This window comes from Heterodontus francisci, chromosome 18, assembly GCF_036365525.1.
Source record: "Heterodontus francisci isolate sHetFra1 chromosome 18, sHetFra1.hap1, whole genome shotgun sequence".
Lineage (NCBI taxonomy): Eukaryota > Metazoa > Chordata > Chondrichthyes > Heterodontiformes > Heterodontidae > Heterodontus > Heterodontus francisci.
Genome location: NC_090388.1, coordinates 29,559,463 through 29,574,520, shown reverse-complemented (window position 1 = coordinate 29,574,520; position 15,058 = coordinate 29,559,463). Strand labels below are relative to the sequence as shown.

Here is a 15,058-nt window from a genome sequence, read left to right as displayed (position 1 = left end):
TTGATGACCAGCAGTAACGTCAGTAGGAGAAGAAACAGCAACAGCCTGTTACACACAAACCTGCAGCTCCATAGGAGAGAGGGGATCATCAGAGAGGAGCAGCTCACAGGAGGCCATACCCAGCACACAGGGTCTACAGGCTTCCTTGATGTGTTGGAACATTAGTGTCTTAGGAGGTTTAGGGTGTTGTGCCAGGTGTTGACAGATATTTCCAGCTAGCTAGAACAATACCATCTGCCTGGTGGATCTGATAGCCATTCTTTACCAGTGGCTGTCAAAGTCATCACCACCCTCAACTTTTTTTGCTTCTGGATTCTTCCCAGACTCTGACAGAGACTTTTGCAGGATCTCGCTGTTGGAAGCCCATAAATGCATAAGACAGGTGACTGATTGTTTGTTTTCCAGGGCTGGCAATTATGCACACTTTTCCTGTGATGATGCCAGTCAGAGTGAACGGGTGCTCAGGTTTATGGCTCTGGCTGGCTTCTCACATGTACAGGCCATCATTGACTGTATGCACGTGGCAATTAAGGCACCTCCAGATCACCAAGGAGTATTCATTAATCGCAAGGATTTCTGTTTCATCAATGTGTAACTGGTGTGTAACCACAAAAAGTGTTTATACAGCTGTGCACAAGATTCCCAGGTAGCTGCCATGATTTTTTAGTCCAACGGCAGTCTACCCTCCCTGATCTCTTTGCACCTTGAAGCAGAGTTACTGGCTGCCTGCTGGGAGACAAGGGATAACCACTTAAAATGTGGCTGATGACACCCATGAGGCCCCCAACCAGTGAGGCCCAGAAGGGATACAAAGAAAGCCATATGATAACTTAATAAGCCATTGGCATGCTGAAGATGTGCTTCAGGTGCCTGGACAGATTTGGAGGCATCCTTCAGTATGCACATGCTGGGGTCCCCAGAATGATTGTGGTGTGGTGAACTCTGCATAACATTGCACAGCAGCAATATTTGGATGTGTGGGAAGAAAAAGGCACAAAGCACAGAGCCTTTTCAGATGTTTCCAAGGAGATGCGGGTGGAGGCAGAGGAAGCCAAAGATGATGTGGCCCATGCACCACCGACAGTGCTCATCGCTGCCCGGGATGCTCTCAGTATTGTGAGGTTCACTTCGGTTCCACCAGTCCACCATTCTTTAATCGTACCTAGGGCCTTCACTTGTCCCACAGGAGGTGGTTCAGTTGGCTGCCACCGCCGATGCCTCCTTAAAGGAGGTCACTCAATCTGAAGGTACGCCATCACAGGAGTCATGCAGACCATGCACCAGCTCAAAAACTCACACTTCTGTGGGACGAGTAAGACAGATTATTGGGTTTTTACCTGGTCACTCACACATTACAAGTGTGCAGGTGCAGGGCCCTCCAAGCTCTGCTCAGCTGGGTGCAGATGCTGTACATCAGGGGTCATTGATAAACAGGATACCTCTGGAGCAGCAATAAGGACATGCAATGTACTGTAGAATTTATTTACTTTAAATGCAACAGATTTTTTTCTCAATAATGGTAGTTCACCAGATCTCCTCCTATTGGAGATGAGAGATATGAAATTGGATAGATCGAAGCTGTCCAGATCTGCCCATTGTGCCACAATGTAATCGCACATACTTATCTAACGTCCAAAATGACGAATGAAAAAATAAAATTACATTGTAAAATAAAATCCGCAGAACTCTCTACCAGTGGAGGACAATTCCACATAAATCATAGACAGCAAATTTCAGCCAAAATTTTATAAACCTCATTGTAATATCATTCCAGATGCACAGTGCACACTTGCATCTTGGAGGAGTCCATCTTAAGTATGAGTGACATGATGTTGCAGGCCTTTGGAGTTATATCTTCAGCCGTGGAAGGAGTGACAACCTGCATGGAGCATCAAATGTGGCAATCACCTAAGGGCATGCAGGCATTCACCAATGGATTTCACACTGTGGGCTGGATTTACTGGGCCCCCAGAGACAGGCTAGGAGGCAGGGGGGCTTATAGAATTGCGACGGGGGTGGAGGGCCCATTCCCTCCCCATTGCACCACTATTAAGTTGGATGCGGGATAGGTTGACGACGACCTTCCTGCCCAGAGGCCAGTTGAGGCTCTTAAGAGGTCTATTATCAGCCACCTAAGGGCCTCTTCCCGCCAATGCTGGCATTAAGCGTGAAACGAGGTGACCGTCCTGTGGGCTGGGGGTGGGGATGGGCCCTCCTTCGTGGGCAATCTGTGGCCTATGGAGGGCCCCCAGCAGAAAACAACCCACTTCCATGAACCTCCCTCCTCCTGCACTCAACGCCCACCCTCCCTCCCGCGTTGACGGGCCTGCTGGATGGGCCCTGGCGACCCCATCTCACTTACCTTAGGTCCAGGTCTGCAGCGTTGGGCCTGGTTCTCAGGCCTCCTGCAGTACCAGCAGTGACCACCACTTCCGGTGACGCTGCCGATACTACTGAGCTGCTAGCCCTCTGATTGTCCGGCAGCTCTTGGAGGTGGGACCCCAGTCTTTAAAGGGATGGGGATCCCGGTGCTGGGCTATTAATTGCCCGGATGTCGTTAAGTAGAGCAGGGGGGGCTCCAAATGGCCGAGGTGGGATTCCCACCCCCTTTTCAGCCCAACTAGGAGCCCTGCTGGCTCCACTAAATCCAGCTCATATGAATGCCACCTTACATAGGATGACTGATACCCTAGCGTTGGATATTCATCACCCCACTGATCTGTAGCAAATGTTCTCCAGCTCATTGCTAGCAGGGAAGCGCAGGTGGGCCATGAAAGGGATGGATGATGACGAAAGGGAAGATGGAAGTGGGGACTCAATTCAAAACTGTTCCACTTCTCACTTCAATGGACCAATCTTTGGATCAAAGGATAGTTTTCACCCTTTTTCATTTCTGGCCTGCACCTTGCCCTCTCCTTACTGTTGCTGGGATGGTGTTCCATGGTTACTGGCAGCCATCCACTACTTCACTAATCTGGCCATTTTCAAAGGCTGCCCCAGGACAGCAATTGTCAGCAGAATATTCAACCACAAATGACAGCACAGCAGATTCTGTTTTCTACCTACATTATTGCGCACACTTTCCAGCAGGGATCAGGAACCTTAGCAGATTTTTTTCTCCCTGGAAGCCCTTGTGCACTAAGCTCAATTACAGTACTTCTGAGATCAGCTGACTGATTGCAGACTGGGTATTAAATCTCAAACTTTTTTGGTTTAAATTGCTTAGTGCTAAAATGGTGCTTTTAACCACTGTACTATTGGGGAACTGTACCATTTTATTTTCATAATCCTTCCCACTTTTAAATCTTCCTACATTACACATAATTTGCACCTTGGAGGGTAGGCAAGCAACCTGTTCCCAATTTGCAGTGATGCTTTTGGTCCATTTGCTTGGAGTACACAAAAGATTCTGTGATGGCTCACAATTATTTTATCTTCATCCAAATTGTTTCATATGTGTCCTCTATTTGTTGGATATCCTGATAGTTGGACCAAAATCTAAAATTTGTTGGGAATTGGGGCTTTGGACTGAAATCCTTCCATTCCATTGAAGTACCATGGCCCACTGCTTAATCAAATTTACCTTAGATTATTCAAACTGAAATGTAATAACTGTAGCACAGAACAAGAACATAATATATGGGGTATAGATTTTTACAATTACTTTCTAAATGAATTGTGGCTGAATTTTTAACCTATATTTTATCAATTGTACCTTATTAGAGTGGTTAAATTACAAAATGGAAACACATTTACCTTAGAACTGTTACCCTTTTTAGTTCCAGGAGAAGTATTTGATTTAAAAGCGACAGAAGTTGAAGCTAAATCTGCAAAATTAGAATGGGGAAAGCCTCAGCAATCAAATGGAATTATTATCCAATATCAAATCACTGTCTTTCTAAAGGAATCTCAAACATCTGTACAAAATATAATCTTGACAGAAAGCCACCAGGTACGCTGTTTAGTTTTGTTTTACTTGGACATTGCTTTCATTGCCTTTTAATAACATTCCAGTTAATTGCCAGTTTTTTTATTAGCTAAGCTTCTGCTGAAGCACAGATTGTAAAAGTTTCACACTTAGAGAAGTGTTTCATAATGTGATTAATATTTAGTCATATTTCTGGTTATCTTCATTTGCATGTAGGGACCTAAATATGGATTATTTGTTACATAGAACAATTGGTCAAAATGCCAAAGAGCAGGGCTGCTATTTGGCCTGATTACAAATAATAACCAGAAGATGGTAGATTAGAGCAGAGTCAGAGAATACCTTGGCAACAATGACCTATAATTGGAATTTAAGATTAGACTTGTGATGTGAAAAAGATGACTACAAAAGGAATTATTAACTTAAAGAAAATTATGGATTGTAAGCTAGGAAAACTGGACTGGACAGAACTGCTGGAAAGGGAAAACATGGAAGAAAAGCAGTCATGTTTAGAAATAGTGTACATAGAGTGAAAACAGATATATACCACTAGGAAGAAGGATAACAGGAGGAAAGGAACAATGTATGATTTACAAATTTAGTCTTCTGCAGTTACCTTCTTAGGTTTGGTTACGTCATGCTTATACCGTAAACAGTCTGAATGTCAACACTTCTATACAGCTTGAATCAGACTGCCCTATATCAGTTTGTACAAAACTATGACCGGGAGCTGGGGGGAAGTGGGTGGTAGGCGGGGGAGTGGAAGCTGGGGAGTGATGTCCTCTTGTAACCTCTTATGATCTGAATTGGATATTCATGTCTTTTCATGTGTACTTCTTCAATCTCTCTAAAGGCTGACTGAGCAAACATTAAGTGAAGTGAGGGGAGATACCAGCATTAAGCTGCTTTATTTCACAGCATGTGCATATACAGCGTGCTATTTGTAAACAAAAGTCTTTTAGTCCATTCAGCTTAATTTTGCTAATCATGCTTAAAGAAAGTAGTGAATATGCCAGGCACTGTTCTATTCCAAAAAGCCAGGTGGTGAAGAATAGTACTGAAGCCTAATCATTACACACTTTATAAGCTTTTATTTACAGATTATTTACACGCTACAAACATGTACCTCCAAACCCAACAACCAAAGTTTCAGTCTGCTTCTATATGTAGGAGCACAAGTGAATCCTCAGTTGATGCCCATTGCTTGAATACAATTAAATACTCAATTACTATACAATTAACAGGCAATTCCACATTAGGTAGATTGTTATGATTTTATTTTCAAAATGATCCCACTTTCTAAAAACCTATCCTCAACCCTCCCTATCCTTGAAGATAACCAGCCCATCTCCAATCATACTTATCTTTTCAATGTCCTTTAACGTTGCTTCCCAAATCCATGCCCATCTTTCTCCACTCCCTGTCTGAATATTTCCAATTAGGTTTCTATCCCCGCCAGAGCACTGAAACAGTCCTAACCAAAATAATAATTAGCGTCTTCTGTGACTGTGATCATGATGCATTATCCCTCCTTGATCTCTCTGCAGTCTTCCTAGCAGCTTTCCTGCAGCTTTTATGCTATAAAACAGAAAATTCTAGAAATACTCAGCAGACCGGGCAGCATCTGCAGAGAGTGAAACAAGGTTAATGTTTCAGGTCAATGACTTTTCTTCTGAACTGAGAAAAGATGGAAATGTAATAGGTTTTAAGTAAGTGAAAGGGGAAGGCTATGGTAAAGGACTAAAGGGAAAGTTTGTGATAGGATGGAAGACAAGAGAGATTAAATGACAAAGAGGTTGGCGGTGCAAGGACAAAGGGAGTGGTAGTGGGACAGATAAAGAAACAAAAAATGTGCCTAGAGGAGGTGTGAATGGCAGAATGATGAAAGTTGCCATCATAAAGCAAAAAAAGAGTGAAAAACAAGAGAGCAAAACAAAACCCAGCAAAGAAAAAAGAAACAAAATAGGGGCAGAGGTTATGGTCTAAAATTGTTGAAATCAGTGTTGAGTCTAGAAGGCTGTGAAGTGCCTAATTGAAAGTTGAGGTGCTGTTCTTTGAGCTTCATTGGAACACTGTGGGAGGCTGAGCACAGAGAAGTCAGAGTGGGAGCAAGGAAGCTCGGGGTCATGCTTGAGGACTGACAGAGGTGTTGCTCCAAGCAGTCATCTAGTATGCATTTGATCTCCCCAATGTAGAGCAGACCGCATTTTGTGAGCAGTGAATACTGTATACTAAATTGAAATAAGTACACGTAAATCACTCACCTGGAAGGTGTGTTTGGGGCATTGAATGATGAGGAGGGAGGAGGTAAAAGAGCAGGTGTTGCATCTCCTGCGCTCTTCTCTGTTGGCCTGCTGATTGGAGCTGCCTTCATTAGTTACACTACTACCTAATCAATTTCAGGAGAGTATGTCCTTCAATGGCTACTTTTCCTGAACCTGCAGTATTATCTCTGGAGTCCCCCAAGGATCTATCTTCAGCACCCCACCCCCTCATCTGTTGTTGTCCCTTGACTACATCATCCATAGAGACAGGCCAGCTTCCACTTGTATGCTGATGACATCTAGCTTTACGTCTTCACTACCTTTCTCAATCCCTTCACTGCCTCTGTCTTGTCAGACTGCTTGTCTAACATAGTCTCGTGTGACCTGCAATATACAAAATATTCCAGTTAAAAATTGGCAAGACCAAAACCATTGTCTATGGCCACCACTACAACCTTTCCATTCTTCCTACCAATTCTATGCCCCTCTCCAGCCATTGTCTCAGGTTGAACCGGACTGTTCACAACCTTAGTGTCCCTAGCTGAGCTTCTGGCCCATATACTCTCCATTGCAAAGATTGTTTACACCCACCTCTTCCCATGCCTTAGCCAATCTCATCCATGTCTTTGTCACCTTCAGACATGTCTGTTCCAATGCTGTCCTGGCTGGTCTCCCATTCTTCACCCTGTGTAATCTTTTGTTCATCTAAAATTCTGCTGCTGTATCCTATTCCTCTCGAAGTCTCATTTGCCCATCACCCCTGTCCTCAATGACCTGCATTGGCTTCTGGTGCCCTACCACCTCATATTTAAATCTCGTCATGGCCTTACCGCTCCCTGATTCTGTAACCTCCTTCAGCCCTACAACCTTCCAAAACTATCCACCACCCCTGACTGATCGCCTGTGCAACCCACCTCCCTTTGTCCCACTATCGTCAGCGATATGTTCAGCTGCTTAGGCCCTGTGCTCTGAATCTCCCTGCTGAAGCTGTCTGCCTCTCCACCTCCCTCTTCCCCTTTAAGACCCTCTCTTCTTAAACCCCAATTCTTTGAGAAAGATTTTTTTGCCACCTCCTAATATCTCTTTCTTTGGATCGGTCACCATTTTGGGATGGTTTGGTTTATTAAAGGTGCGATATAACTACAAGTTGCTATTGATGTTGAGAAGGTGAACTGATGCACGGAAAATAGCATTTAATGTTAACTAATGCAAGATAATGAGACTAAGGAAGGTAAATAAACTATGACAATAGAAACAAAGTCCCTAATTTTAACACCCCTGCGCCTGACAAGAGCAAGGAGTATCAGAGGTTAAAATGGGGAGAGTACTCACCTCCCAGTGATTGCCTTGGATCCATCTGTCCCTGTCTTTTATGTTGCTGGAAATCATTTCCCATATCTTTTTTTTTAAATAGAATCAAGAACAAGAATCACCAACAGAAGCCAAATAAAATCAGTTGAAGGTACTGTTATGACCAGGTGAGAAAGGTGACTAGGGGTCCCTTTCAGCCTTCACCTGGTCTTACCATAATAGGGTTTAATTTTAAACACACTGTATTTTTAGCTCCCCCTTGGCAATTATAAGGCAAAGAAACCAGCACAAACAGGTTTTCTTTGGCTTAAAGAAGAAAAGTTGAAATTTATTAAACTTGAACTTAAATGCTAATTCGGTTGATGCCTACAGATACAAGACGCGCCCATGCTAGCATGCATATGCGATATACACCTGCAAATAGAGACAGAAAAGAGCAGAAGAAAAATAAAGTGGAAATGTTTGAGGCAATATCTGAAGAGGGTTTTTGTTATGGTTCGTCGAGCTCACTGTAGAGTCCTTGATTGTAGGTAGATCTTGCTTTTCGTTGGGGCCCAGTATTCTTCTTAAATCTTGTTCACTGTAGGAGACTTTTCTCTCTTGGGGTTCATGTGTCTTCAGTGGATTCAGAGGCTTGTGAGAAAGAGATGGGAGGAGACAGGAGAGATCTTCTCAGTCCAGGAGCAAACAGTCTTTCTAAGTTCAAACTCTCTGTGGTTCAAAAAACTCTGGAACAGCCAGTTAGTCATGTGACCAACTGGTATAACCAGTCCTAGCCCCTGTTGACTGCATCACCCCAGCAGGCCCTGGAATGCGCTTCCCCATCCCCTGACTGTTCGGTGATCAACATCCATTGTGGGTGAATGTGTCGGGGAATGGTCCTTTGTCTACACAAGCACTGTCTGTTAGTATGCAAATATTTTTTCCAGCCATGGCTGATCTGTTTAACAAGTCATTTCCCTGCTCCAGCAACAGTTCAAAATCAATATTCATATGACAAAACTAAAGTGCCTCATTCTTATCAGGTGGGGGCCTGCATTACACCTCCACACCCAGTGGAATGAAATGCAATTTGAGAAAAGTGCATTTCATTAACAGGATCGAGAGAAAATTTAAGATACAGAAAAAAAACATGCATTTCTCTCATTCATTCCCATTCATTCATAAATCTTAAAACTTATTACAGCCTGTCTTTTCTTGGCTTCAGTGCTGCTTTAATTTCCCTTTTTTTGGCATCCCAGTAAAAATGTGGTTCTTTGGGAAAATTTTTCATCAGTTTGCCCATTTCCATGGCTGCCTAGGGTCTTTGAGGTGCTTAGGTTTAATTAGCCCTGAGTTGGATTATTTTTCAGGAGAGTCATTAGTGGGTGGGTCTATCCTGAACGCTGTTTCAGTGCTTTGCTGAGTCATGCAAAGGTTTTTGACTTCAGGGGATGGGTGGTTCGCATTTTTCTTGACTGTGAGGGAGGATTCTTTGTGAATCGCCCCTTTGTCCTCTGGGACACTCCTGCCTACAGGTATTTGTGCAGACTCTACTGTACTCCCCTGTGGCACTTCGACTAGGTGTGGCGTCACCCTCACGGTTTCTCTGCCCCCTAGAGGTCTTTCTTTGTCTTTACAGGTTCCTGTACATGCTGTTAGCAACTCTGGTGGGGTGCTTCTAGTGTCTGCATTTATATAGGAAGATGTGGGGTCTAACTTTTCACATTTTTCATGGTTGGCTGACTGGACAGTATGGGTTTTCATCCAGGATTCCTCCTGGATTCCCTTTAACCTAGTCGCTTTTTCCACTTCCTTTTCTAACCTTTTACCAGCCTTGTGCCTGCCTGTCCCCTTTTGGTCTTGGTGGGGGTCCTCCTAACACCAGTACAGGACTTAGGGGTGCAGGTTTCACTGTGGATTGGGGTTTCCCCTCAACCTGGCGCATGTGGCAACTCCTGCAGTACTCCACCACATCTTTATGGAGTTTTGGTCAGTTAAACCGCTGTCTTATGTGGGCTTTGGTCCTTTGTATACCGGCATGTACAGCCACTGTAGTCTCGTGGGCTCTTCTTAATAATTCTTTCCAGTACCTCTGTAGCATGACTAACTGGTGAACTACTGTCCACTCCTTGATCTCAGTTCTGTGAGGAGAACTCCATTTCCTCATCAGTACCTCATTCTTTAAATAGTAGCAATCAGGGACTCCCTCTGCTTCACTTTCAGACTGGGCAGCCTATGCTAGCTCTCGCAATACTGGGCCGGCTCGCTGAGCCTCAGCTAGGAAAATTCCATTTAATTTATTCCCTGAGTTTTCTAACTTTCCAAAGAAAGTCTCAGACAGTCAGACCTGGTCATCTGTCTGCAGTGCTAATTCAGTCTCCTCTGGGGGAGCTGGTTTGATCATGGTCTGATCCACTACGAATTCAAGGAAACTGCAGGGGTCTATCTCCTGACACAGCCCTGTCTCTCTGATGTCCTGCGGTCTTTCTTTCACTACTGGGGGGGCTACCACCTTCACCTCTGCCGGATCATTACCGAAGAGCAGGTCAACCTCGTCCACAAGCAAACTAGAGACAATTCCTATGGTCACCTGTCCCGAAACTAGGTCGCAGTCCAGGTGCACTCGGTGTACAGGTACAGGCATACACTGCCCTCCAATACCAATCACCACCATTTTGGTGTTCACAGCACTCTCTGGGGGAAAGGTCAGGCCTTTTCCCAGTAAAAGGCCCCTGTGTCCCTGAGAATCACTATCGGCTTGCTTGCCTCACTTGAGGCATATGGGGTTACTTTCCCTTTAGACACAAAACACTGATAACCTTCAAGAATCCGATTAAATTTTCTCGCACTTGCAGCTGTAAGCTTCCCAGGTTGCACTCTTACTGTAGTTAAAGCCACAGCTTGTTCTGCTGCGCTTTCCATCAGGTTTGCTTTTTCACTGAGCAGGTGTGCCCTGATTAACCTGGCCGATTTTTCCTTTAGTTTCCAGCAGTCAGCTTTTAAATGCCCTGCTTTATTACAATGGAAGCACATAGGTCTCCGGGTCTCACTCTTGCTCACAACATCTTTCTTTTTGGCTGGAGGAGGGCTCCCTGTGTCTCCCTCCTTCCTTTCTCTCCTAGGACTGCTTGGGCTCCTATCACCTTCACACCCTTTGCCCCTTTCGGATTTGTGGGGATGACTAAGAAAGGTTCTCCCGTGGGGAACTGACTTATAAATTAAAGCAAACTCATCGGCTAGAATGGCCAGGCTCTCTGAACCCTCTGCTCCTCTACATGGATCTTTGTGGAGAGTGAGAGAGAGAGTGTTTAAATTCCTCTAACAGAACTACTTCTCTGAGATTCTCATAGCTGAGCTGTACTTTAAGAGCCCTCAGCCACTTGTCAAAAGCCAGCTGCTTACTTCTTTAAAATTCCAGATAAGTTTGATTAGCTTGTTTCTTGAGGGTTCTAAACTTTTGGCGATAGGCTTCTGGTACTAATTCATATGCCCCGAGGATAGTGTTTTTTTGTCAGTTCATAATTTAATGAACTCTCATATTGCAACAGGGAATAAACACAGGCTTTTCTGGTGAGCTTGCTTTGTAATAAAAGAGGCTAGATCTCAGCTGGCCATTTTGGTTCCCTTGCCAGTTTCTCAAAGGACAGAAAAAATTCTTCTACATCTTGCTCCCTGAATTTTGGGATTAGCTAAGCTAGTTGTAACAATTTTGTACCCAGCCCTGAATTATGCTCCTCCATATTGGCCATGCTTTCACTGGGGTTACTCTGTCGCCCCCCTAGTTAACTCAAGCTTCTTCAGCTCTCTTCGCATTCTTTCCAGAATATTCTTTCTCTTTCTCTATCTCTCTCTCTCATTCCATCTCCTCTCTTTCTCTTCATGTTCCTACTGGAAGGCTCTCTCTTTCTCCCTCTCCTGTCTCTCTCTTTCTCTTTCCCTGTCTTCTATTTCAAGTTTCCTTTGTTCCTGTTGTAGCTTTGCTAGCAATACCCTGTCGGAGTCTGCTTCTAAACCTGTTTCTACTTCTTCAGATTCAAGGGAAAAATGGTTGCCCACTAGTCTTAGGAGTTCAGACTTCCTAGCCTTGCCACGTACAGTGATCCCACACTGCTTAGCCATTTTCCTCAACTCCTCCATAGACAGTGCTTTTAACTTATCCCAAGTTACTTCACCCTGGCTTGGGGAGCTACTATCTTCAGTCGCAGACATGTTAGTATTTAAGCACACACAACCATAAGAAAACTTGTGTTGAAATCTTTCCCTTTTTTGATTGGGAACAATTTGGCTTCCCACTTCTCTTGTTTGTGTGTCAATCACAAATTTCCTTTACGACCAGGTGAGAAAGGTGTCTAGGAGTCCCTCCCAGCCTTCAGCTGGTCTTACCATAGCTGGGTTAATTTTAAACACTGTTTTTAGCTCCCACTTGGTGAATCCTTGTTCACCGCTTTTCAATTATAAAGCAAAGAAACCAGCACAAACAGGTTTTCTTCAGTTTTAAGAAGAAATGTTAAAATTTATTAAACTTGAACATAAACTCTAATTCGATTGACACCTACGGATACATGATGCGCCCCACGCTAGCACGCATACACGATGCACACCTGCAAATAGAGACAGAAAAGAGCAGGAGAAAAATAAAGTGGAAATGTTTGAGGCACTATATGAAGAGTTTTTGTTATGGTTCTTTGAGCTCACTGTAGAGTCCTTGATTGTAGGTGGTTCACACTTTTCGTTGAGGCCCAGTATTCTTCTTAAACCTTGTTCGCTGTAGGAGACTTTTCTCTCTTGTGGTTCATGTGTCTTCAATGGATTCAGAGGCTTGTGAGAAAGAGATGGGAGGAGACAGGAGAGATCTTCTCAGTCCAGGAGCGAACAGTCTTTCTGAGTTCAAACTCTCTGCGGCTAGTTCAAAAAACTCTGTAACAGCCAGTTAGTCATGTGACGAGCTGGTCCAACCAGTCTTAGACCCTGTCGATTACATCACCCCAGCAGGCCCTGGAATGCGCTTCTCCACCCCCTAACTGTCCGGTGAACAACATCTATTGTGGGTGAATGTGTCGAGGAATGGTCCTTTGTCTACACAAGCACTGTCTGTTAGTATGCAAATGTTTTTTCAGCCATGGCTGATCTGTTTAACAAGTCATTTCCTCACTCCAGCAACAGTTCAAAGTCAATGTTCATATGACAAAACCAGTGTGCCTCATTCTTGTCAGGTGGGGGCCTGCTTGACAATACAATTTGGTAATCAAAATAATTATATATTTAGTAAATTGGGGAAATTGAAGGAGCAAAACTTAATACTGATGATAATATTGAAATTAATATTTTGATTACTGAACAGTGGAAAACAGTATTTAGCTTGATTTTGTTTAAATATCTAAATTATTGATGGGATGATTTTTTTTGTTCTAGGAAATGGAAAATTCTACTGAACCAATAAATCCTGGTATGTTGGTTACAGACTCCACTACATTGACTTCAGAGACTGATGCAATCTTTACAGACTTGGGTGAAGGCTCCGCTGAGCTGATTTCTGAATCCTCATCTTTAGAGCCTGCAGTGACTTCACCAACTTTTTCACCAGTTGAAACACTAATCACTGTTAGTTCAGAATTGCCTGGGATAGCTACTATTCATGAAAAAAGCTTGGCTGCATCTGTGTCTGATCAACTAATGTCACATGCAATAATTTATTCTAAAACATCACTGTCTAGTACAATACACTCAATAGCTGCTACTGGCTTCACTGCATCATTTACTAAACAAACAGCCCACCGATCCTTGGGGCCCTTTGAATCGCATCCTACAATCAGCATGACTCTCAAGCCAAGAGCAGTATTGCATAAGAGATCAGTTACTGCAGTTGCCAAGGCAGGTGGGATTTCCCTGCCTCCAAGTTCTTCACCATTTCCTCCTCTATGGAGGCTTCTGGCTAATGGCCTTCAAAATATTACTGAAGGTAAATAGGTCACAGCTCCAGTATGTAGTGACAACAGGTGGTGATGACCCAATGACATGGTGATGCAATTAGTGTATACATTTGCTCTTTAGAGTCACAAAACATTTTCTAAAGAATGTATGTTTTGACAGCATAAGCAAAGTTTTTTGACAGCATAAGCAACGTTCCTTTAAGAGAGAAAAATGAAGGTTCTATCAACATTATGCTAGGTTTATAGAATAGAAATAACATTTATTAAGTATTTTTATTGTTTATAGCAATGCTGTATTTATACGTAATTATTTTCTATTTAAAACCAGTTGTTCCTGTTCAACATTGTGAGGAAATCTTCAAAGTTATTTAAACTGGGCTTGTACTTGTGAAGGATAATTATTACAGTGTTTCTGTCTCTTGGCTTCTTGTTGCTTCTTTCATACTTTTGTTTTACTGGTTTTTGTTTTCAAGTACTAATATATCTATCAACTTTACTAAATGTGAGAATTGTTCGATAAAACTTTTCTTTTTCTACCTTGTGCAGAGAGTGAAAGCAGTCTGCAGGTCATTGACCTTACATCTGAGCAGCTGTCATATGTTGTAAAGGAACTTGTACCTTATACTGATTACATTATCAGAGTGTCAGCATTCACTATTGTTGGAGAAGGACCACCAACCAGTATTTCCTTAAAGACACGACAATATGGTACATTACTAAAGAAACCATGATGTTTGTTTTGGAAATTAATGTGATGTCTCCGATTCTTCAAAGTTAACTAAACGTTTCTCTTTGGTGTTTTTAGTTCCAAGTTCAGTGCAGAATGTAACCTATAAAAATATCAATTCTACATCTATACTGATATTATGGGACCCACCTGCTATCCCTAATGGAATAATAACTCATTACACTATTTATGCTGTGGAGGAAGGCACAAATGAGGCATTTCAAGGAGTTGTGACAAGCAACAACATTACTCTAACAGGTATTTTAAATAATCAAACAAGTTTAACTTAAATGTAAAGCTGAACACAACGCTACTTTTTTTTAGAACTATTAAATCTTTGTGAAGTTATTGATTAAGGTTGAGTACGAAAATATTGGGCTGAAGGCAAAATACCTAGTTGGAAACCACCTCTAACGGAACTATACTTAGAAACCTGAGGCCCAATTTTTTGAAAGCTCAAATTTGGAATCTGCATCAAAGGCAGCTGGTCTTATTTGAGCTGTAGGCTAGGCTCCAGTAAAAGCTACCTGCATGGAGGGTGGTCTGTGCCCTGAATTCCCTCAAAACTGGATGAAAGTGAGGAAGACATATTCTGCAATGCAAACGTAAGTGTAATCCTCATTGTAGCACTTGTTTCTTTGGACAAGTATTAAGCATAGCACAAGCCTCTGGGAGGTACTGCTTCAAATATCATGCATGCCCATTGCCCTTTTACACACAGTCTTTCATTGTATTCAAGCTGCATGGCCACACTTTTTTCTGCTGGGGGAGGTGACAGCCAAAGAATATGAAACAGATGATGTATCCAACCCAAGATCTTTCTATTCTATTAGGGTGTTTCTCTGTAGGGTCAGCAACCATGGATGCAGATGATTGCCTAGTTCTCTTAATAGCCATACACCAGAATTTTCTTCTG

At 42.9% G+C, this 15,058-nt stretch overlaps 1 protein-coding gene across 9 annotated transcripts in view; it reads left to right on the top strand.

The window, feature by feature from the left end:
• The window catches only part of ptprq (protein tyrosine phosphatase receptor type Q), a 297,632-nt gene that overhangs the window by 126,800 nt on the left and 155,774 nt on the right, over positions 1-15,058 (top strand). For 8 of the 9 annotated variants that reach the window (XR_010976839.1, XM_068050461.1, XM_068050464.1 and 5 more), the window contains 4 exons: positions 3,780-3,952; positions 12,898-13,444; positions 13,962-14,123; positions 14,221-14,400. Coding sequence is in view for 8 of the 9 variants with exons in the window: in XM_068050461.1 (XP_067906562.1) it covers positions 3,780-3,952; positions 12,898-13,444; positions 13,962-14,123; positions 14,221-14,400 (1,062 nt within the window). In the remaining variant the exon portion in view is untranslated. The remainder of the gene's footprint in view (positions 1-3,779; positions 3,953-12,897; positions 13,445-13,961; positions 14,124-14,220; positions 14,401-15,058) is intronic. The other variant, XM_068050466.1, reaches the window with a different exon arrangement.